General features: G+C 55.1%; 1 protein-coding gene across 2 annotated transcripts in view; it reads left to right on the forward strand.

Annotated features, from left to right (window-relative positions):
- The window catches only part of CTDNEP1 (CTD nuclear envelope phosphatase 1), a 92,902-nt gene extending 70,872 nt beyond the window's left edge, over nucleotides 1-22,030 (forward strand). For both annotated transcript variants that reach the window (XM_073564072.1, XM_073564071.1), the window contains exons 4-8: nucleotides 663-734; nucleotides 803-919; nucleotides 2,682-2,793; nucleotides 3,183-3,267; nucleotides 21,681-22,030. In XM_073564072.1, coding sequence (XP_073420173.1) covers nucleotides 663-734; nucleotides 803-919; nucleotides 2,682-2,793; nucleotides 3,183-3,267; nucleotides 21,681-21,741 — 447 coding nt within the window. In that variant the 3' untranslated portion in view covers nucleotides 21,742-22,030. The remainder of the gene's footprint in view (nucleotides 1-662; nucleotides 735-802; nucleotides 920-2,681; nucleotides 2,794-3,182; nucleotides 3,268-21,680) is intronic.
- Nucleotides 22,031-22,633: the final 603 nt, after the last annotated feature.

A 22,633-nucleotide genomic window follows, 5' to 3' on the forward strand; every position in this document is an offset into this window, starting at 1 on the left:
CACTTCCCCACCTTACCCGATCTGTGCTTGGCACTCGCCCACACGATCTGTGCTCGCTCGGCACTGCACTCTCCTACACACTCTGCACTCCCCCACCTTACCCGATCTGTGCCTGGCACTTGCCCACACGAAAGGGTGCTCGCTCGGCACTGCACTCTCCTACATACTCTGCACTCCCCCACCTTACCCGATCTGTGCCTGGCACTTGCCCACACGATCTGTGCTCGCTCGGCACTGCACTCTCCTACACACTCTGCACTCCCCCACCTTACCCGATCTGTGCTCGCTCGGCACTGCACACTCTGCACTCCCCCACCTTACCCGATCTGTGCTCGCTCGGCACTGCACTCTCCTACACACTCTGCACTTCCCCACCTTACCCGATCTGTGCCTGGCACTCGCCAACACGATCTGTGCTCGCTCGGCACTGCACTCTCCTACACACTCTGCACTCCCCCACCTTACCCGATCTGTGCTCGCTCGGCACTGCACTCTCCTACACACTCTGCACTTCCCCACCTTACCCGATCTGTGCCTGGCACTCGCCCACACGAAAGGGTGCTCGCTCGGCACTGCACTCTCCTACACACTCTGCACTCGCTCGGCGCCTGTCCAGTGCTTGCCCACATGCTCAGCACTCACCATCTCGCGTCTTTTCACAGGTCGTTATAGATAAACATCCAGTGAGGTTCTTTGTACATAAGCGGCCACACGTGGACTTCTTCCTGGAAGTGGTAAGTAGAGTCTGAAGACCCTATTGTTTTCTGCTCCTCCACGAGTAGTAATGGTGACTTCTCTGCAGGTCAGTCAGTGGTACGAGCTTGTGGTGTTCACAGCCAGTATGGAGATCTATGGGTCGGCAGTGGCTGATAAACTGGACAATAACCGGGGCGTCCTAAGGAGACGCTTCTACAGACAGGTGAGCCACAAGCGGATCGACTAGGGTATGTGGTAATACTCCTGGGGAAGAGCGTCATCACTGACCCCACTACTGCGCCCCATCACCAGCTGTGGCATCTAGTAACAGGTCTGGGGGGGGTCTGTGATTGTACTATCCCCCCCACCACCACCACATTAGACCAGCTTAGATATGTGGTGATAGTCCGGGTATTATAATCACTGACCCCACTACTCCCCACCACCAGCTGTCATATCTAGTAACAGGTCTAGGGGGTCTGTGATTGGACTCCCTCCACTAGACCAGCTGAGATATGTAATGATAGTCCTGGGGGATCATCACTGACCCTAATACTGCCCACCACCAGCTCTGGTATGTAGTAATAATTAGACGGGAGTTTTCATCACTAGCACCACGGCTGCCACTCTCCACCACCAGCTGGGATTTATCCTGATATTCTAAAGGAATCTCAGCATTGTCCCTTACGACGGAAGAAGCCAACAACACCGCACTTTCCTCTTCTCAGTTACTCTCTTAAAAGAGAATGTGGAAACCACAGAAATTGCGACCAAAGATCCCAAGTAATTAAATGTTCACCAATGTAAATATAAACACCCCCTGTACATTGTATGCCTCCTGACATATACATATACAATATAGATCTGTGTATCTAGATAATAGTGTTTTCCTTCTGTTTTGACAGTGACTCCTGTGCGTTTTTCTGCACTGCGGCACTTTGTTTTGCTTTTTGCACATGTCCCCCATTTGTCCAATTCTGTCCTTTTTTCAATAAAGATGTGAATTAACATTTAATTACTTGGGATCTTTGGTCGCAATTTCTGTGGTTTCCACATTCTCTTTTAGTGTATATCAGCGATTGATCTTTGTTGGTCCAGTAATAATAGCATCTGGGTATTGTGATATGATATACAGGATGCTGGTATACACCTTTGCTATAGTGATCTGTCAGTTGCTCTCCAGGGTATAAGCTCAGTGGGTTCCGCTTCCTCTCACTCTGTCTTTCGTCTGCCTCTCCCTCTTTTTCTTTCATCTGTCTTTCTCTTTTTTTCTTTCGTCTGCCTCTTCCTTTTTGTCTTTCGTCTGCCTCTCCCGCTTTGTCTTTCGTCTGCCTCTCCCGCTTTGTCTTTCGTCTGCCTCTCCCGCTTTGTCTTTCGTCTGCCTCTCCCTCTTTTACTTTCGTCTGCTTCTCCCTCTTTTACTTTCGTCTGCCTCTCCCTCTTTTACTTTCGTCTGCCTCTCCCTCTTTTACTTTCGTCTGCCTCTCCCTCTTTTACTTTCGTCTGCCTCTCCCTCTTTTACTTTCGTCTGCTTCTCCCTCTTTTACTTTCGTCTGCTTCTCCCTCTTTTACTTTCGTCTGCCTCTCCCTCTTTTACTTTCGTCTGCCTCTCCCTCTTTTACTTTCGTCTGCCTCTCTTTTACTTTCGTCTGCCTCTCTTTTACTTTCGTCTGCCTCTCTTTTACTTTCGTCTGCCTCTCCCTCTTTTTCTTTCGTCTGCCTCTCCCTCTTTTTCTTTCGTCTGCCTCTCCCTCTTTTTCTTTCGTCTGCCTCTCCCTCTTTTTCTTTCGTCTGCCTCTCCCTCTTTTTCTTTCGTCTGCCTCTCCCTCTTTTTCTTTCGTCTGCCTCTCCCTCTTTTTCTTTCGTCTGCCTCTCCCTCTTTTTCTTTCGTCTGCCTCTCCCTCTTTTTCTTTCGTCTGCCTCTCCCGCTTTGACTTTCGTCTGCCTCTCCCGGATCAGTGAGTAAGCTCTCTCTCTCTCCTCAGCATTGCACGCTGGAGCTGGGCAGTTATATTAAAGACCTCTCTGTGGTTCACAGTGACCTGTCAAGTGTTGTAATTTTGGACAACTCTCCAGGAGCGTACCGCAGTCATCCAGGTACCGTGATCAGTATGTGTACTCGCATATCCATATCCCATCATGTTACATAAACTGCCAACTGCGGATCTCGCGTCCTGTCCGTCTCCTCTGGCGCACTGCCAACCGCGCAGCTCACGTCCTGTCAACTCCCCTGACGCGCTGCCTACCTCGGAGCTCGCGTCCTGCCGTCTCCCATGGCGCGCTGCCATCCACGTAGCTCGCATCATGTCTCCCCTGGCCTGCTCCCATCTGCGGAGCTCACGTCCTGTCGTCTCCCCATGCGCGCTGCCAACCGTGGAACTCGCGTACTGTCTCTCCATTTGCGCTGCCAACCACGGAACTCGCATCCCAACTTCTCCCCATGCGTGTTGCCAAGCACTGAGCCATTATTCTTCCGTCTCTTGCAGATAATGCGATTCCAATCAAGTCGTGGTTTAGTGATCCCAGCGACACGGCTCTTCTGAATCTGCTTCCCATGCTGGATGCCTTAAGGTGGGTGTGGTGAGCCCGAGGCTGTGACACGTGGTTGGTGTCTGGGCCATTGATGTGAAGGGAAGGCTGTGACATGGGGGGAGGGGAAGGCTGTGACGCGTGGGGGGGACGGCCGTGACGCGTGGTTGGTGTCGGGCCAGTGATGTGAGGGGAGGCTGTGACGAGCAGGTGGTCTGGGCCAGTGATGTCACAGCCTTCCCCTGACACGTGGGGAGGAGGCTGTGACGTGTAGTTGGTGTCGGGCCAGTGATGTGAGGGGAGGCTGTGACATGTGGTTGGTGTCGGGCCAGTGATGTGAGGGGAGGCTGTGACGTGTGGTTGGTGTCTGGCCAGTGATGTGAGGGGAGGCTGTGACACGTGGTTGGTGTCTGGGCCAGTGATGTGAGGGGAGGCTGTGACACGTGGTTGGTGTCTGGCCAGTGATGTGAGGGGAGGCTGTGACACGTGGTTGGTGTCTGGGCCAGTGATGTGAGGGGAGGCTGTGACACGTGGTTGGTGTCTGGGCCAGTGATGTGAGGGGAGGCTGTGACACGTGGTTGGTGTCTGGGCCAGTGATGTGAGGTGAGGCTGTGACGCGTGGTTGGTGTCTGGGCTAGTGATGTGAGGGGAGGCTGTGACGCGTGGTTGATGTCTGGGCCAGTGATGTGAGGTGAGGCTGTGACGCGTGGTTGGTGTCGGGCCAGTGATGTGGGGGGAGGCTGTGACACGTGGTTGGTGTCTGGGCCAGTGATGTGAGGTGAGGCTGTGACGCGTGGTTGGTGTCTGGGCTAGTGATGTGAGGGGAGGCTGTGACGTGTGGTTGGTGTCTGGCCAGTGATGTGAGGGGAGGCTGTGATACTTGGTGTCTGGGCCAGTGATGTGAGGGGAGGCTGTGACACGTGGTTGGTGTCTGGGCCAGTGATGTGAGGGGAGGCTGTGACACGTGGTTGGTGTCTGGGCCAGTGATGTGAGGTGAGGATGTGACACGTGGTTGGTGTCTGGGCTAGTGATGTGAGGGGAGGCTGTGACGCGTGGTTGGTGTCTGGGCCAGTGATGTGAGGGGAGGCTGTGACGCGTGGTTGGTGTCTGGGCCAGTGATGTGAGGGGAGGCTGTGACGCGTGGTTGGTGTCTGGGCCAGTGATGTGAGGGGAGGCTGTGACTCGTGGTTGGTGTCTGGGCCAGTGATGTGAGGGGAGGCTGTGACACGTGGTTGGTGTCTGGGCCAGTGATGTGAGGTGAGGCTGTGACGCGTGGTTGGTGTCTGGGCTAGTGATGTGAGGGGAGGCTGTGACGTGTGGTTGGTGTCTGGCCAGTGATGTGAGGGGAGGCTGTGATACTTGGTGTCTGGGCCAGTGATGTGAGGGGAGGCTGTGACACGTGGTTGGTGTCTGGGCCAGTGATGTGAGGGGAGGCTGTGACACGTGGTTGGTGTCTGGGCCAGTGATGTGAGGTGAGGATGTGACACGTGGTTGGTGTCTGGGCTAGTGATGTGAGGGGAGGCTGTGACGCGTGGTTGGTGTCTGGGCCAGTGATGTGAGGGGAGGCTGTGACGCGTGGTTGGTGTCTGGGCCAGTGATGTGAGGGGAGGCTGTGACGCGTGGTTGGTGTCTGGGCCAGTGATGTGAGGGGAGGCTGTGACTCGTGGTTGGTGTCTGGGCCAGTGATGTGAGGGGAGGCTGTGACACGTGGTTGGTGTCTGGGCCAGTGATGTGAGGGGAGGCTATGACACGTGGTTGGTGTCTGGCCAGTGATGGAGGGAGGCTGTGACACGTGGTTGGTGTCTGGGCCAGTGATGTGAGGGGAGGCTATGACACGTGGTTGGTGTCTGGCCAGTGATGTGAGGGGAGGCTGTGACGAGCAGGTGGTCTGGGCCAGTGATGTCACAGCCTTCCCCTGACACGTGGGGAGGAGGCTGTGACATGTGGTTGGTGTCTGGCCAGTGATGTGAGGTGAGACTGTGACACGTGGTTGGTGTCTGGGCCAGTGATGTGAGGGGAGGCTGTGACATGTGGTTGGTGTCTGGCCAGTGATGTGAAGGGAGGCTGACACGTGGTTGGTGTCTGGGCCAGTGATGTGAGGGGAGGCTGTGACGCGTGGTTGGTGTCTGGGCAGTGATGTGAGGGGAGGCTGTGACACGTGGTTGGTGTCTGGGCCAGTGATGTGAGGGGAGGCTGTGACGCGTGGTTGGTGTCGGACCAGTGATGTGAGGGGAGGCTGTGACTCGTGGTTGGTGTCGGACCAGTGATGTGAGGGGAGGCTGTGACACGTGGTTGGTGTCTGGGCCAGTGATGTGAGGGGAGGCTGTGACGTGTGGTTGGTGTCTGGCCAGTGATGTGAGGGGAGGCTGTGACTCGTGGTTGGTGTCGGACCAGTGATGTGAGGGGAGGCTGTGACACGTGGTTGGTGTCTGGGCCAGTGATGTGAGGGGAGGCTGTGACGCGTGGTTGGTGTCAGGCCAGTGATGTGAGGGGAGGCTGTGACGCGTGGTTGGTGTCGGACCAGTGATGTGAGGGGAGGCTGTGACGCGTGGTTGGTGTTGGACCAGTGATGTGAGGGGAGGCTGTGACACGTGGTTGGTGTCTGGGCCAGTGATGTGAGGGGAGGCTGTGACGCGTGGTTGGTGTGTGGGTCAGTGATGTGAGGGAAAGGCTGTGACACGTGGTTGGTGTCTGGGCCAGTGATGTGAGGGGAGGCTGTGACGCGTGGTTGGTGTCGGACCAGTGATGTGAGGGGAGGCTGTGACACGTGGTTGGTGTCGGGCCAGTGATGTGAGGGGAGGCTGTGACGCGTGGCTGGTGTCGGACCAGTGATGTGAGGGGAGGCTGTGACACGTGGTTGGTGTCTGGGCCAGTGATGTGAGGGAAAGGCTGTGACGCGTGGTTAATGTCTGGGCCAGTGATGTGAGGGAAAGGCTGTGACGCGTGGTTGGTGTCAGACCAGTGATGTGAGGGGAGGCTGTCACGCGTGGTTGGTGTCTGGGCCAGTGATGTGAGGGGAGGCTGTGACGCGTGGTTGGTGTCTGGCCAGTGAGGGGAGGCTGTGACGTGTGGTTGGTGTCGGGCCAGTGATGTGAGGGGAGGCTGTGACGTGTGGTTGGTGTCTGGGCCAGTGATGTGAGGGGAGGCTGTGATGCGTGGTTGGTGTCGGGCCAGTGATGTGAGGGGAGGCTGTGACGCGTGGTTGGTGTCGGGCCAGTGATGTGAGGGGAGGCTGTGACGTGTGGTTGGTGTCTGGGCCAGTGATGTGAGGGGAGGCTGTGATGCGTGGTTGGTGTCGGGCCAGTGATGTGAGGGGAGGCTGTGACGCGTGGTTGGTGTCTGGGTCAGTGATGTGAGGGGAGGCTGTGACGCGTGGTTGGTGTCTGGGCCAAGTGATGTGAGGGGAGGCTGTGATGCGTGGTTGGTGTCGGGCCAGTGATGTGAGGGGAGGCTGTGATGCGTGGTTGGTGTCTGGGTCAGTGATGTGAGGGGAGGCTGTGACGCGTGGTTGGTGTCTGGGCCAGTGATGTGAGGGGAGGCTGTGATGCGTGGTTGGTGTCGGGCCAGTGATGTGAGGGGAGGCTGTGACGCGTGGTTGGTGTCTGGGCCAGTGATGTGAGGGGAGGCCGTGATGCGTGGTTGGTGTTGGGCCAGTGATGTGAGGGGAGGCTGTGACGCGTGGTTGGTGTCTGGGCCAGTGATGTGAGGGGAGGCTGTGACGCGTGGTTGGTGTCTGGGCCAGTGATGTGAGGGGAGGCCGTGACGCGTGGTTGGTGTCGGGCCAGTGATGTGATGGGAGGCTGTGACGCGTGGTTGGTGTCTGGGCCAATGATTTGATGGGAGGCTGTGACGCGTGGTTGGTGTCGGGCCAGTGATGTGAGGGGAGGCTGTGACACGTGGTTGGTGTCGGGCCAGTGATGTGAGGGGAGGCTGTGACGCGTGGTTGGTGTCTGGGCCAGTGATGTGAGGGGAGGCTGTGATGCGTGGTTGGTGTCTGGCCCAACTATCCAGACATTTGTTGGGAATCTCTCTCAGGCAAAACTAACAGGTCAAGGAAATTCTTATCCTCTCTTGCTGACAACTTTATCTTCCAAAAGGTAAGGGAGAAAACAAGGGGAACTGCTACCTTGGATCTAATCCTTATAAACAGGGAGGAAATGGTTGAGGAGGTAAAAGTGGCTGGGACCCTAGGAGGTAGCGACCATGCTATTTTAGAATTTTGGATAACTAGAGGCGGAAGACCTGTGAAGACTCGGACGTCAAGGTTAGATTTCAGAAAGGCAGATTTTAAGGGATTCAGAAAGAGAATTGGAGGGATCCAATGGCTGGATATCCTTAAAGACAAAAATGTCCAGGAAGGATGGGAAATCTTGAAAAATGAATTTCTCAAAGCACAGTTGTTAACAATTCCGAAAAGAGGGAAGAATAGGAAGCATTTAAGGAAACCAGGATGGATGAACACAGAACTTAAGCACATGCTAAAAAGGAAGAAAAAAATGTTTATAAAATGGAAAGAGGGAGGCATATCTAAAGAAGAATATAATGCTGTCTGCAGAACCTGCAGGGCACAAATCAGATTAGCTAAAGCTGAAAATGAATTGAGGCTTGCAAGAGATGTCAAAAGCAATAATTAAGGATTTTGGGGATATGTCAAAAGTAAAAGAAAAGTCAAAGATGCTATAGGATTTTTACAGGATGAAAATGATGAAATGGTAAGACAGGATGTTGAGAAGGCTGAACTTTTAAATTCCTATTTTGCATCTGTTTTCTCTCAGAAAGGAAATGTAACATCAACTGTTATTCACTGTCCTATTAAGGGAATAGAAGAATCCAGGATATCTATAAACAGAAAGATAGTGAGGAAACACTTAGCTAACCTAAATGAATTCAAGTCTCCAGGTCCAGATGAATTACACCCCAAAGTACTGAAGGAGATAGAAGAAATTTTTGAACCCCTCTCCATAATCTTTGAAAATTCTTGGAGAACAGGAGAAGTGCCAGAAGACTGGAGAAGAGCAAATGTTGTTCCTATGTTCAAAAAGGGAAAGAAGGTGGACCCAGGCAACTATAGGCCGGTGAGTCTGACTTCTATACCAGGAAAGATCTTTGAACAAATTATTAAACAACATGTATGTCAATGCCTGGATAAGAATGAAGTGATTAAACAGAGTCAGCATGGGTTTGTAGCTAATAAGTCATGTCAGACTAACTTAATTTCCTTCTATGACGGTATCACTGATTGGGTGGATCAAGGAAATGCTGTAGATATAGTATATCTTGACTTCAGCAAAGCATTTGACAAAGCCTCTCATACAATCCTTATTGAAAAAATGACTAAGTATGGAATGGACAAGGCAACTGTTAGGTGGATTCATAACTGGCTTAGTGATCGGACCCAAAGAGTGGTCATAAATGGCTGCACATCCAGTTGGAAGAATGTCTCAAGTGGGGTACCACAGGGCTCTGTCCTGGGCCCTGTATTGTTCAACATCTTTATCAACGATTTAGATGAAGGAATTGAGGGTAAACTGATTAAATTTGCTGATGACACAAAGCTAGGAGGGATAGCTAATACTAGAGAAGAGAGAGAGAGGATTCAAAAAGATATAAATAAACTGGAGAAGTGGGCAGCAACTAACAGAATGGTTTTTAACAGGGAGAAATGCAAAGTACTACATCTGGGCAATAAAAATGAAAAAAGCATATATAGAATGGGAGGAATAGGGCTAAGTGACAGCACATGTGAAAAAGACTTGGGTATACTAATAGATCACAGACTGAATATGAGTCAACAGTGTGATGCAGCAGTAAAAAAGGCAAATGCAATTCTAGGATGTATTAACAGAAGCATACAGTCTAGATCACGTGAAGTCATTATTTCCCTCTACTCCTCTTTGGTCAGACCTCATCTGGAATATTGTGTCCAGTTTTGGGCACCACATTTTAAAAAAGACATCAACAAACTGGAGCAAGTTCAGAAAAGAGCGACCAGAATGGTGACCGGTCTGCAAACCCTGTCTTATGAGGAAAGGTTGCAGGATTTGGGAATGTTTAGTTTGCAAAAGAGAAGACTGAGAGGAGACTTAATAGCTGTCTACAAATATCTAAAGGGCTGTCACATTGTAGAAGGATCAACTTTATTCTCATTTGCACAAGGAAAGACTAGAAGCAATGGGATGAAACTGAATGGGAGGAGACACAGATTAGATATTAGAAAAAACTTTTTGACAGTTAGAGTGATCAATGAGTGGAACAAGCTGCCACGAGAAGTGGTGAGTTCTCCTTCAATGGAAGTCTTCAAACAGAGGCTGGACAGACATCTGACTGGGATGATTTAGCGAATCCTGCTTTGAGCAGGGGGTTGGACCAGATGGCCCAGGAGGTCCCTTCCAACTCTACCATTCTATGATTCTATGTGAGGGGAGGCTGTGACGTGTGGTTGGTGTCTGGGCCAGTGATGTGAGGGGAGGCTGTGACGCGTGGTTGGTGTCTGGGCCAGTGATATAAGGGGAGGCTGTGACACGTGGTTTGTGTCTGGGCCAGTGATGTGAGGGGAGGCTGTGACGCGTGGTTGGTGTCTGGGCCAGTGATGTGAGGGGAGGCTGTGACGCGTGGTTGGTGTCTGGGCCAGTGATGTGAGGGGAGGCTGTGATGCGTGGTTGGTGTCTGGCCAGTGATGTGAGGGGAGGCTGTGACGTGTGGTTGGTGTCTGGGCCAGTGATATAAGGGGAGGCTGTGATGCGTGGTTGGTGTCTGGGCCAGTGATGAGGGGAGGCTGTGACACGTGGTTGGTGTCGGGCCAGTGATGTGAGGGGAGGCTGTGACGCGTGGTTGGTGTCTGGGCCAGTGATGTGAGGGGAGGCTGTGACGCGTGGTTGGTGTCGGGCCATTGATGTGAGGGGAGGCTGTGACGCGTGGTTGGTGTCGGGCCAGTGATGTGAGGGGAGGCTGTGACGCGTGGCTGGTGTCGGACCAGTGATGTGAGGGGAGGCTGTGACACGTGGTTGGTGTCTGGGCCAGTGATGTGAGGGAAAGGCTGTGACGCGTGGTTGGTGTCAGACCAGTGATGTGAGGGGAGGCTGTGACGCGTGGTTGGTGTCTGGGCCAGTGATGTGAGGGAAAGGCTGTGACGCGTGGTTGGTGTCAGACCAGTGATGTGAGGGGAGGCTGTCACGCGTGGTTGGTGTCTGGGCCAGTGATGTGAGGGGAGGCTGTGACGCGTGGTTGGTGTCTGGCCAGTGAGGGGAGGCTGTGACGTGTGGTTGGTGTCGGGCCAGTGATGTGAGGGGAGGCTGTGACGTGTGGTTGGTGTCTGGGCCAGTGATGTGAGGGGAGGCTGTGATGCGTGGTTGGTGTCGGGCCAGTGATGTGAGGGGAGGCTGTGACGCGTGGTTGGTGTCTGGGTCAGTGATGTGAGGGGAGGCTGTGACGCGTGGTTGGTGTCTGGGCCAGTGATGTGAGGGGAGGCTGTGATGCGTGGTTGGTGTCGGGCCAGTGATGTGAGGGGAGGCTGTGATGCGTGGTTGGTGTCTGGGTCAGTGATGTGAGGGGAGGCTGTGACGCGTGGTTGGTGTCTGGGCCAGTGATGTGAGGGGAGGCTGTGATGCGTGGTTGGTGTCGGGCCAGTGATGTGAGGGGAGGCTGTGACGCGTGGTTGGTGTCTGGGCAAGTGATGTGAGGGGAGGCCGTGATGCGTGGTTGGTGTTGGGCCAGTGATGTGAGGGGAGGCCGTGACGCGTGGTTGGTGTCGGGCCAGTGATGTGATGGGAGGCTGTGACGCGTGGTTGGTGTCTGGGCCAGTGATGTGAGGGGAGGCTGTGATGCGTGGTTGGTGTCTGGGCCAGTGATGTGAGGGGAGGCTGTGACGTGTGGTTGGTGTCTGGCCAGTGATGTGAGGGGAGGCTGTGATGCGTGGTTGGTGTCTGGGCCAGTGATGTGAGGGGAGGCTGTGATGCGTGGTTGGTGTCTGGCCAGTGATGTGAGGGGAGGCTGTGACGTGTGGTTGGTGTCTGGGCCAGTGATATAAGGGGAGGCTGTGATGCGTGGTTGGTGTCTGGGCCAGTGATGAGGGGAGGCTGTGACACGTGGTTGGTGTCGGGCCAGTGATGTGAGGGGAGGCTGTGATGCGTGGTTGGTGTCGGGCCAGTGATGTGAGGGGAGGCTGTGACGCGTGGTTGGTGTCTGGGTCAGTGATGTGAGGGGAGGCTGTGACGCGTGGCTGGTGTCTGGGCCAGTGATGTGAGGGGAGGCTGTGATGCGTGGTTGGTGTCGGGCCAGTGATGTGAGGGGAGGCTGTGATGCGTGGTTGGTGTCTGGGTCAGTGATGTGAGGGGAGGCTGTGACGCGTGGTTGGTGTCTGGGCCAGTGATGTGAGGGGAGGCTGTGATGCGTGGTTGGTGTCGGGCCAGTGATGTGAGGGGAGGCTGTGACGCGTGGTTGGTGTCTGGGCAAGTGATGTGAGGGGAGGCCGTGATGCGTGGTTGGTGTTGGGCCAGTGATGTGAGGGGAGGCTGTGACGCATGGTTGGTGTCTGGGCCAGTGATGTGAGGGGAGGCCGTGACGCGTGGTTGGTGTCGGGCCAGTGATGTGATGGGAGGCTGTGACGCGTGGTTGGTGTCTGGGCCAGTGATGTGAGGGGAGGCTGTGACGCGTGGTTGGTGTCTGGGCCAGTGATGTGAGGGGAGGCTGTGATGCGTGGTTGGTGTCTGGCCAGTGATGTAAGGGGAGGCTGTGACGTGTGGTTGGTGTCTGGGCCAGTGATATAAGGGGAGGCTGTGATGCGTGGTTGGTGTCTGGGCCAGTGATGAGGGGAGGCTGTGACACGTGGTTGGTGTCGGGCCAGTGATGTGAGGGGAGGCTGTGACGCGTGGTTGGTGTCTGGGCCAGTGATGTGAGGGGAGGCTGTGACGCGTGGTTGGTGTCGGGCCATTGATGTGAGGGGAGGCTGTGACGCGTGGTTGGTGTCGGGCCAGTGATGTGAGGGGAGGCTGTGACGCGTGGCTGGTGTCGGACCAGTGATGTGAGGGGAGGCTGTGACACGTGGTTGGTGTCTGGGCCAGTGATGTGAGGGAAAGGCTGTGACGCGTGGTTGGTGTCTGGGCCAGTGATGTGAGGGAAAGGCTGTGACGCGTGGTTGGTGTCAGACCAGTGATGTGAGGGGAGGCTGTCACGCGTGGTTGGTGTCTGGGCCAGTGATGTGAGGGGAGGCTGTGACGCGTGGTTGGTGTCTGGCCAGTGAGGGGAGGCTGTGACGTGTGGTTGGTGTCGGGCCAGTGATGTGAGGGGAGGCTGTGACGTGTGGTTGGTGTCTGGGCCAGTGATGTGAGGGGAGGCTGTGATGCGTGGTTGGTGTCGGGCCAGTGATGTGAGGGGAGGCTGTGACGCGTGGTTGGTGTCTGGGTCAGTGATGTGAGGGGAGGCTGTGACGCGTGGTTGGTGTCTGGGCCAGTGATGTGAGGGGAGGCTGTGATGCGTGGTTGGTGTCGGGCCAGTGATGTGAGGGGAGGCTGTGATGCGTGGTTGGTGTCTGGGTCAGTGATGTGAGGGGAGGCTGTGACGCGTGGTTGGTGTCTGGGCCAGTGATGTGAGGGGAGGCTGTGATGCGTGGTTGGTGTCGGGCCAGTGATGTGAGGGGAGGCTGTGACGCGTGGTTGGTGTCTGGGCAAGTGATGTGAGGGGAGGCCGTGATGCGTGGTTGGTGTTGGGCCAGTGATGTGAGGGGAGGCTGTGACGCGTGGTTGGTGTCTGGGCCAGTGATGTGAGGGGAGGCCGTGACGCGTGGTTGGTGTCGGGCCAGTGATGTGATGGGAGGCTGTGACGCGTGGTTGGTGTCTGGGCCAATGATTTGATGGGAGGCTGTGACGCGTGGTTGGTGTCGGGCCAGTGATGTGAGGGGAGGCTGTGATGCGTGGTTGGTGTCTGGCCCAACTATCCAGACATTTGTTGGGAATCTCTCTCAGGCAAAACTAACAGGTCAAGGAAATTCTTATCCTCTCTTGCTGACAACTTTATCTTCCAAAAGGTAAGGGAGAAAACAAGGGGAACTGCTACCTTGGATCTAATCCTTATAAACAGGGAGGAAATGGTTGAGGAGGTAAAAGTGGCTGGGACCCTAGGAGGTAGCGACCATGCTATTTTAGAATTTTGGATAACTAGAGGCGGAAGACCTGTGAAGACTCGGACGTCAAGGTTAGATTTCAGAAAGGCAGATTTTAAGGGATTCAGAAAGAGAATTGGAGGGATCCAATGGCTGGATATCCTTAAAGACAAAAATGTCCAGGAAGGATGGGAAATCTTGAAAAATGAATTTCTCAAAGCACAGTTGTTAACAATTCCGAAAAGAGGGAAGAATAGGAAGCATTTAAGGAAACCAGGATGGATGAACACAGAACTTAAGCACATGCTAAAAAGGAAGAAAAAAATGTTTATAAAATGGAAAGAGGGAGGCATATCTAAAGAAGAATATAATGCTGTCTGCAGAACCTGCAGGGCACAAATCAGATTAGCTAAAGCTGAAAATGAATTGAGGCTTGCAAGAGATGTCAAAAGCAATAATAAAGGATTTTGGGGATATGTCAAAAGTAAAAGAAAAGTCAAAGATGCTATAGGATTTTTACAGGATGAAAATGATGAAATGGTAAGACAGGATGTTGAGAAGGCTGAACTTTTAAATTCCTATTTTGCATCTGTTTTCTCTCAGAAAGGAAATGTAACATCAACTGTTATTCACTGTCCTATTAAGGGAATAGAAGAATCCAGGATATCTATAAACAGAAAGATAGTGAGGAAACACTTAGCTAACCTAAATGAATTCAAGTCTCCAGGTCCAGATGAATTACACCCCAGAGTACTGAAGGAGATAGAAGAAATTTTTGAACCCCTCTCCATAATCTTTGAAAATTCTTGGAGAACAGGAGAAGTGCCAGAAGACTGGAGAAGAGCAAATGTTGTTCCTATGTTCAAAAAGGGGAAGAAGGTGGACCCAGGCAACTATAGGCCGGTGAGTCTGACTTCTATACCAGGAAAGATCTTTGAACAAATTATTAAACAACATGTATGTCAATGCCTGGATAAGAATGAAGTGATTAAACAGAGTCAGCATGGGTTTGTAGCTAATAAGTCATGTCAGACTAACTTAATTTCCTTCTATGACGGTATCACTGATTGGGTGGATCAAGGAAATGCTGTAGATATAGTATATCTTGACTTCAGCAAAGCATTTGACAAAGCCTCTCATACAATCCTTATTGAAAAAATGACTAAGTATGGAATGGACAAGGCAACTGTTAGGTGGATTCATAACTGGCTTAGTGATCGGACCCAAAGAGTGGTCATAAATGGCTGCACATCCAGTTGGAAGAATGTCTCAAGTGGGGTACCACAGGGCTCTGTCCTGGGCCCTGTATTGTTCAACATCTTTATCAACGATTTAGATGAAGGAATTGAGGGTAAACTGATTAAATTTGCTGATGACACAAAGCTAGGAGGGATAGCTAATACTAGAGAAGAGAGAGAGAGGATTCAAAAAGATATAAATAAACTGGAGAAGTGGACAGCAACTAACAGAATGGTTTTTAACAGGGAGAAATGCAAAGTACTACATCTGGGCAATAAAAATGAAAAAAGCATATATAGAATGGGAGGAATAGGGCTAAGTGACAGCACATGTGAAAAAGACTTGGGTATACTAATAGATCACAGACTGAATATGAGTCAACAGTGTGATGCAGCAGTAAAAAAGGCAAATGCAATTCTAGGATGTATTAACAGAAGCATACAGTCTAGATCACGTGAAGTCATTATTTCCCTCTACTCCTCTTTGGTCAGACCTCATCTGGAATATTGTGTCCAGTTTTGGGCACCACATTTTAAAAAAGACATCAACAAACTGGAGCAAGTTCAGAAAAGAGCGACCAGAATGGTGACCGGTCTGCAAACCCTGTCTTATGAGGAAAGGTTGCAGGATTTGGGAATGTTTAGTTTGCAAAAGAGAAGACTGAGAGGAGACTTAATAGCTGTCTACAAATATCTAAAGGGCTGTCACATTGTAGAAGGATCAACTTTATTCTCATTTGCACAAGGAAAGACTAGAAGCAATGGGATGAAACTGAATGGGAGGAGACACAGATTAGATATTAGAAAAAACTTTTTGACAGTTAGAGTGATCAATGAGTGGAACAAGCTGCCACGAGAAGTGGTGAGTTCTCCTTCAATGGAAGTCTTCAAACAGAGGCTGGACAGACATCTGACTGGGATGATTTAGCGAATCCTGCTTTGAGCAGGGGGTTGGACCAGATGGCCCAGGAGGTCCCTTCCAACTCTACCATTCTATGATTCTATGTGAGGGGAGGCTGTGACGTGTGGTTGGTGTCTGGGCCAGTGATGTGAGGGGAGGCTGTGACGCGTGGTTGGTGTCTGGGCCAGTGATATAAGGGGAGGCTGTGACACGTGGTTTGTGTCTGGGCCAGTGATGTGAGGGGAGGCTGTGACGCGTGGTTGGTGTCTGGGCCAGTGATGTGAGGAGAGGCTGTGACGCGTGGTTGGTGTCTGGGCCAGTGATGTGAGGGGAGGCTGTGACGTGTGGTTGGTGTCTGGGCCAGTGATATAAGGGGAGGCTGTGATGCGTGGTTGGTGTCTGGGCCAGTGATGTGAGGGGAGGCTGTGACACGTGGTTGGTGTCGGGCCAGTGATGTGAGGGGAGGCTGTGACGCGTGGTTGGTGTCGGGCCAGTGATGTGAGAGGAGGCTGTGACGCGTGGTTGTTGTCGGGCCAGTGATGTGAGGGGAGGCTGTGACGCGTGGTTGGTGTCTGGGCCAGTGATGTGAGGGGAGGCTGTGACGCGTGGTTGGTGTCTGGCCAGTGATGTGAGGGGAGGCTGTGACGAGCAGGTGGTCTGGGCCAGTGAGGTCACAGCCTTCCCCTGACACATGGGGAGGAGGCTGTGACGCGTAGTTGTTGCCTGGTCCAGTGATGTGAGGGGAGGCTGTGACACTTGGTTGGTGTCTGGCCAGTGATGTGAGGGGAGGCGCTGATGCGTGGTTGGTGTATGGCCAGTGATGTGAGGGGAGGCTGTGACACGTGGTTGGTGTCTGGCCAGCGATGTGAGGGGAGGCTGTGACGCGTGGTTAGTGTCTTGGCCAGTGATGTGAGGGGAGGCTGTGACACATGGTGTCTAGCCAGTGATGTGAGGGGAGGCGCTGATGCGTGGTTGGTGTCTGGCCAGTGATGTGAGGGGAGGCTGTGACACGTGGTTGGTGTCTGGCCAGCGATGTGAGGGGAGGCTGTGACGCGTGGTTAGTGTCTGGGCCAGTGATGTGAGGGGAGGCTGTGACACATGGTTGGTGTCTGGCCAGTGATGTGAGGGGAGGCGCTGATGCGTGGTTGGTGTATGGCCAGTGATGTGAGGGGAGGCTGTGACACGTGGTTGGTGTCTGGCCAGCGATGTGAGGGGAGGCTGTGACGCGTGGTTAGTGTCTGGGCCAGTGATGTGAGGGGAGGCTGTGACACGTGGTTGGTGTCTGGGCCAGCGATGTGAGGGGAGGCTGTGACGCGTGGTTCGTGTCTGGGCCAGCGATGTGAGGGGAGGCTGTGACGCGTGCTTGGTGTCTGGGCCAGCGATGTGAGGGGAGGCTGTGACGTGTGGTTTGTGTCTGGGTCAGTGATATGAGGGGAGGCTGTGACGCGTGGTTGGTGTCTCGGCCAGCGATGTGAGGGGAGGCTGTGACGCGTGGTTGGTGTCTGGGCCAGTGATGTGAGGGGAGGCTGTGACACGTGGTTGGTGTCTGGCCAGTGATGTGAGGGGTGGCTGTGACGCGTGGTTGGTTCTGGGTCAGTGATGTGAGGGGAGGCTGTGACGCGTGGTTGGTGTCTGGGCCAGTGATGTGAGGGGAGGCTGTGACGCGTGGTTGGTGTCTGGGCCAGTGATGTGAGGGGAGGCTGTGACGTGTGGTTGGTGTCTAGCCAGTGATGTGAGGGGAGGCTGTGACGCGTGGTTTGTGTATGGGCCAGTGATGTGAGGGGAGGCTGTGACGCGTGGTTGGTGTCTAGCCAGTGATGTGAGGGGAGGCTGTGACGTGTGGTTGGTGTCTAGCCAGTGATGTGAGGGGAGGCTGTGACGCGTGGTTGGTGTCTGGCCAGTGATGTGAGGGGAGGCTGTGACGCGTGGTTGGTGTCTGGCCAGTGATGTGATGTGAGGGGAGGCTGTGACACGTGGTTGGTGTCTGGGCCAGTGATGTGAGGGGAGGCTGTGATGCGTGGTTGGTGTCTTGGCCAGTGATGTTAGCGGAGGCTGTGATGCGTGGTTGGTGTCTGGCCAGTGATGTGAGGAGAGGCTGTGACGCGTGGTTTGTGTCTGGGCCAGTGATGTGAGGGGAGGCTGTGATGCGTGGTTGGTGTCTGGGCCAGTGATGTGAGGGGAGGCTGTGATGCGTGGTTGGTGTCTTGGCCAGTGATGTGAGGGGAGGCTGTGATGCGTGGTTGGTGTCTGGGCCAGTGATGTGAGGGGAGGCTGTGACGCTTGGTTTGTGTCTGGGCCAGTGATGTGAGGGGAGGCTGTGACGCGTGGTTGGTGTCGGGCCAGTGATGTGAGGGGAGGCTGTGACGCGTGGTTGGTGTCTGGGCCAGTGATGTGAGGGGAGGCTGTGACGCATGGTTGGCGTCGGGCCAGTGATGTGAGGGGAGGCTGTGACGAGCAGGTGGTCTGGGCCAGTGATGTCACAGCCTTCCCCTGACACGTGGGGAGGAGGCTGTGACGCTTGGTTGGTGCCTGGTCCAGTGATGTGAGGGGAGGCTGTGACACGTGGTTGGTGTCTGGGTCAGTGATGTGAGGGGAGGCTGTGACACGTGGTTGGTGTCTGGCCAGTGATGTGAGGGGAGGCTGTGACGCGTAGTTGGTGTCTGGGCCACTGATGTGAGGGGAGGCTGTGACGCGTGGTTGGTGTCTTGCCAGTGATGTGAGGGGAGGCTGTGACGCGTGGTTGGTGTCTGGGCCAGTGATGAGGGGAGGCTGTGACGTGTGGTTTGTGTCTGGGCCAGTGATGTGAGGGGAAGCTGTGACACGTGGTTGGTGTCTGGCCAGTGATGTGAGGGGAAGCTGTGACACGTGGTTGGTGTCTGGCCAGTGATGTGAGGGGAATCTGTGACACGTGGTTGGTGTCTGGCCAGTGATGTGAGGGGAGGCTGTGACGCGTGGTTGGTGTCTGGGCCAGTGATGTGAGGGGAGGCTGTGACTCGTGGTTGGTGTCTGGGCCAGTGATGTGAGGGGAGGCTGTGACACGTGGTTGGTGTCGGGCCAGTGATGTGAGGGGAGGCTGTGACGCGTGGTTGGTGTCGGGCCAGTGATGTGAGGGGAGGCTGTGACGCGTGGTTGGTGTCTGGGCCAGTGATGTGAGGGGAGGCTGTGACGCATGGTTGGCGTCGGGCCAGTGATGTGAGGGGAGGCTGTGACGAGCAGGTGGTCTGGGCCAGTGATGTCACAGCCTTCCCCTGACACTTGGGGAGGAGGCTGTGACGCTTGGTTGGTGCCTGGTCCAGTGATGTGAGGGGAGGCTGTGACACGTGGTTGGTGTCTGGGTCAGTGATGTGAGGGGAGGCTGTGACACGTGGTTGGTGTCTGGCCAGTGATGTGAGGGGAGGCTGTGACGCGTAGTTGGTGTCTGGGCCAGTGATGTGAGGGGAGGCTGTGACGCGTGGTTGGTGTCTTGCCAGTGATGTGAGGGGAGGCTGTGACGCGTGGTTGGTGTCTGGGCCAGTGATGAGGGGAGGCTGTGACGTGTGGTTTGTGTCTGGGCCAGTGATGTGAGGGGAAGCTGTGACACGTGGTTGGTGTCTGGCCAGTGATGTGAGGGGAAGCTGTGACACGTGGTTGGTGTCTGGCCAGTGATGTGAGGGGAGGCTGTGACGCGTGGTTGGTGTCTGGGCCAGTGATGTGAGGGGAGGCTGTGACTCGTGGTTGGTGTCTGGGCCAGTGATGTGAGGGGAGGCTGTGACACGTGGTTGGTGTCGGGCCAGTGATGTGAGGGGAGGCTGTGACGCGTGGTTGGTGTCGGGCCAGTGATGTGAGGGGAGGCTGTGACGCGTGGTTGATGTCTGGGCCAGTGATGTGAGGGGAGGCTGTGACGCGTGGTTGGCGTCGGGCCAGTGATGTGAGGGGAGGCTGTGACGAGCAGGTGGTCTGGGCCAGTGATGTGAGGGGAGGCTGTGACGAGCAGGTGGTCTGGGCCAGTGATGTCACAGCCTTCCCCTGACACGTGGGGAGGAGGGTGTGACGCGTGGTTGGTGCCTGGTCCAGTGATGTGAGGGGAGGCTGTGACACGTGATTGGTGTCTGGGCCAGTGATGTGATGTGAGGGGAGGCTATGAAACGTGGTTGGTGTCTGGCCAATGATGTGAGGGGAGGCTGTGACGTGTGGTTTGTGTCTGGGTCAGTGATGTGAGGGGAGGCTGTGACACGTGGTTGGTGTCTGGCCAATGATGTGAGGGGAGGCTGTGACGCGTCGTTGGTGTCTGGGTCAGTGATGTGAGGGGAGGCTGTGATGCGTGGTTGGTGTCTGGGTCAGTGATGTGAGGGGAGGCTGTGATGCGTGGTTGGTGTCAGGGCCAGTGATGTGAGGGGAGGCTGTGCCGCGTGGTTGGTGTCTGGCCAGTGATGTGAGGGGAGGCTGTGACACGTGGTTGGTGTCTGGCCAGTGATGTGAGGGGAGGCTGTGACGCGTGGTTGGTGTCTGGGCCAGTGATGTGAGGGGAGGCCGTGATGCGTGGTTGGTGTCGGGCCAGTGATGTGAGGGGAGGCTGTGACGTGGTTGGTGTCGGGCCAGTGATGTGAGGGGAGGCTGTGACGCGTGGTTGGTGTCTGGGCCAGTGATGTGAGGGGAGGCTGTGACGCGTGGTTGGTGTCGGGCCAGTGATGTGAGGGGAGGCTGTGACGCGTGGTTGGTGTCTGGGCCAGTGATGTGAGGGGAGGCCGTGATGCGTGGTTGGTGTCGGGCCAGTGATGTGAGGGGAGGCTGTGACGCGTGGTTGGTGTCTGGGCCAGTGATGTGAGGGGAGGCTGTGATGTGAGGGGAGGCTGTGACACGTGGTTGGTGTCTGGGCCAGCGATGTGAGGGGAGGCTGTGACGCGTGGTTCGTGTCTGGGCCAGTGATGTGAGGGGAGGCCGTGATGCGTGGTTGGTGTCGGGCCAGTGATGTGAGGGGAGGCTGTGACACGTGGTTGGTGTCGGGCCAGTGATGTGAGGGGAGGCTGTGACGCGTGGTTGGTGTCTGGGCCAGTGATGTGAGGGGAGGCTGTGACACGTGGTTGGTGTTGGGCCAGTGATGTGAGGGGAGGCTGTGACACGTGGTTGGTGTCGGGCCAGTGATGTGAGGGGAGGCTGTGACGCGTGGTTGGTGTCTGGGCCAGTGATGTGAGGGGAGGCCGTGATGCGTGGTTGGTGTCGGGCCAGTGATGTGAGGGGAGGCTGTGAAGCGTGGTTGGTGTCTGGGCCAGTGATGTGAGGGGAGGCTGTGATGTGATGTGAGGGGAGGCTGTGACGCGTGGTTCGTGTCTGGGCCAGCGATATGAGGGGAGGCTGTGATGCGTGGTTGGTGTCTGGGCCAGCGATGTGAGGGGAGGCTGTGACGCGTGGTTGGTGTCTGGGCCAGCGATGTGAGGGGAGGCTGTGACGTGTGGTTTGTGTCTGGGTCAGTGATGTGAGGGGAGGCTGTGACGCTTGGTTGGTGTCTGGGCCATCGATGTGAGGGGAGGCTGTGACGCGTGGTTGGTGTCTGGGCCAGTGATGTGAGGGGAGGCTGTGACGCGTGGTTGGTGTCAGGCCAGTGATGTGAGGGGAGGCTGTGACACGTGGTTGGTGTCGGGCCAGTGATGTGAGGGGAGGCTGTGACGCGTGGTTGGTGTCTGGGCCAGTGATGTGAGGGGAGGCTGTGACGCGTGGTTGGTATCAGGCCAGTGATGTGAGGGGAGGCTGTGACACGTGGTTGGTGTCGGGCCAGTGATGTGAGGGGAGGCTGTGACGCGTGGTTGGTGTCTGGGCCAGTGATGTGAGGGGAGGCTGTGACGCGTGGTTGGCGGCGGGCCAGTGATGTGAGGGGAGGCTGTGACGAGCAGGTGGTCTGGGCCAGTGATGTCACAGCCTTCCCCTGACACGTGGGGAGGAGGCTGTGACGCGTGGTTGGTGCCTGGTCCAGTGATGTGAGGGGAGGCTGTGACGCGTGGTTGGTGCCTGGTCCAGTGATGTGAGGGGAGGCTGTGACGTGTGGTTTGTGTCTGGGTCAGTGACGTGAGGGGAGGCTGTGACGTGTGGTTTGTGTCTGGGTCAGTGATGTGAGGGGAGGCTGTGACGCGTGGTTGGTGTTGGGCCAGTGATGTGGAGGGAGGGGAGGCTGTGACATGTGGGGTCTGTGATGTGTGTGGGAATGGAGCTATTGCGGTCCGTCTGACTTCTCTTTTTTTCCCGCCAGGTTCACGGCTGACGTCCGCTCTGTTCTAAGTCGCAATCTTCACCAGCATCGGCTGTGGTGACGACGAGCCCCCGTGACCCCCTCTGCTGATGGTACTCTGCCCCCTCATCAACTCCCCCTCTGCCTTACTCCCTCCGGCTGCAGACAGAGACTGTACACCCCAGTAATGAGGACGGGCCGTGCAGAGCTCCCTCCTCTCTACCTCTAGGACACGGATCGCGGGGGAAGAGTGATGCCACAGACTCTGCTCCCATCCACCCCTTTTTTTCAGGGGCTGGTGCATACTTGGGGACACCCGGGGGGCTGGTTTTTAATTGTAGACTTTCTTGTATAAAGAGAATTATTTGAAACCTTCTGTGTGGTGGATTGTGAGGGTAAGCAGCTCCTGTGGGAGGTATTTACTGGGGCAGGGGCTGGTGCAGGGATTGCTTGGTAAGTAAGTGCAACCATCAGAAGCTGCTCTCCATGCCCAGTATTTTGGTGACTGGTCCATTTGTATCTGCCCTGAAGGCATCTGCACTGCCCTGGGGGATATGCCCCCACTGTGGGATCTCGGAAAGAAATGTTTATACTGCACGATTTACTGCGGAGCGGTGCCAAATCCTTCACATGAAAACCTTGTAAGTACTGCCTGCACAGGGCGCTTCATGTACATACATATGCATTGGATTCTGCAGACACCGCTAACGGGAGCTCCATCTATACAGAGATACATAAGAGCCTGTCTGCAGCTGCCACTAGGGGGAGTTCCCTGTATACAGATACATAAGATCCTGTCTGTAGTCACCAGTAGGGGGAGCTCCCTGTATACAGAGACACATGACAAGATCCTGTCTGCAGCCACCACTAGGGCGAGCTCTCTGTAAACAGAGACATGTGACAAGATCCTGTCTGCAGCCACCACTAGGGGGAGCTCCCTGTAAACAGACACATGACAAGATCCTGTCTGCAGC

Source organism: Dendrobates tinctorius, unplaced genomic scaffold (assembly GCF_039654945.1).
Source record: "Dendrobates tinctorius isolate UK_male_01 unplaced genomic scaffold, ASM3965494v1 ptg000424l, whole genome shotgun sequence".
Lineage (NCBI taxonomy): Eukaryota > Metazoa > Chordata > Amphibia > Anura > Dendrobatidae > Dendrobates > Dendrobates tinctorius.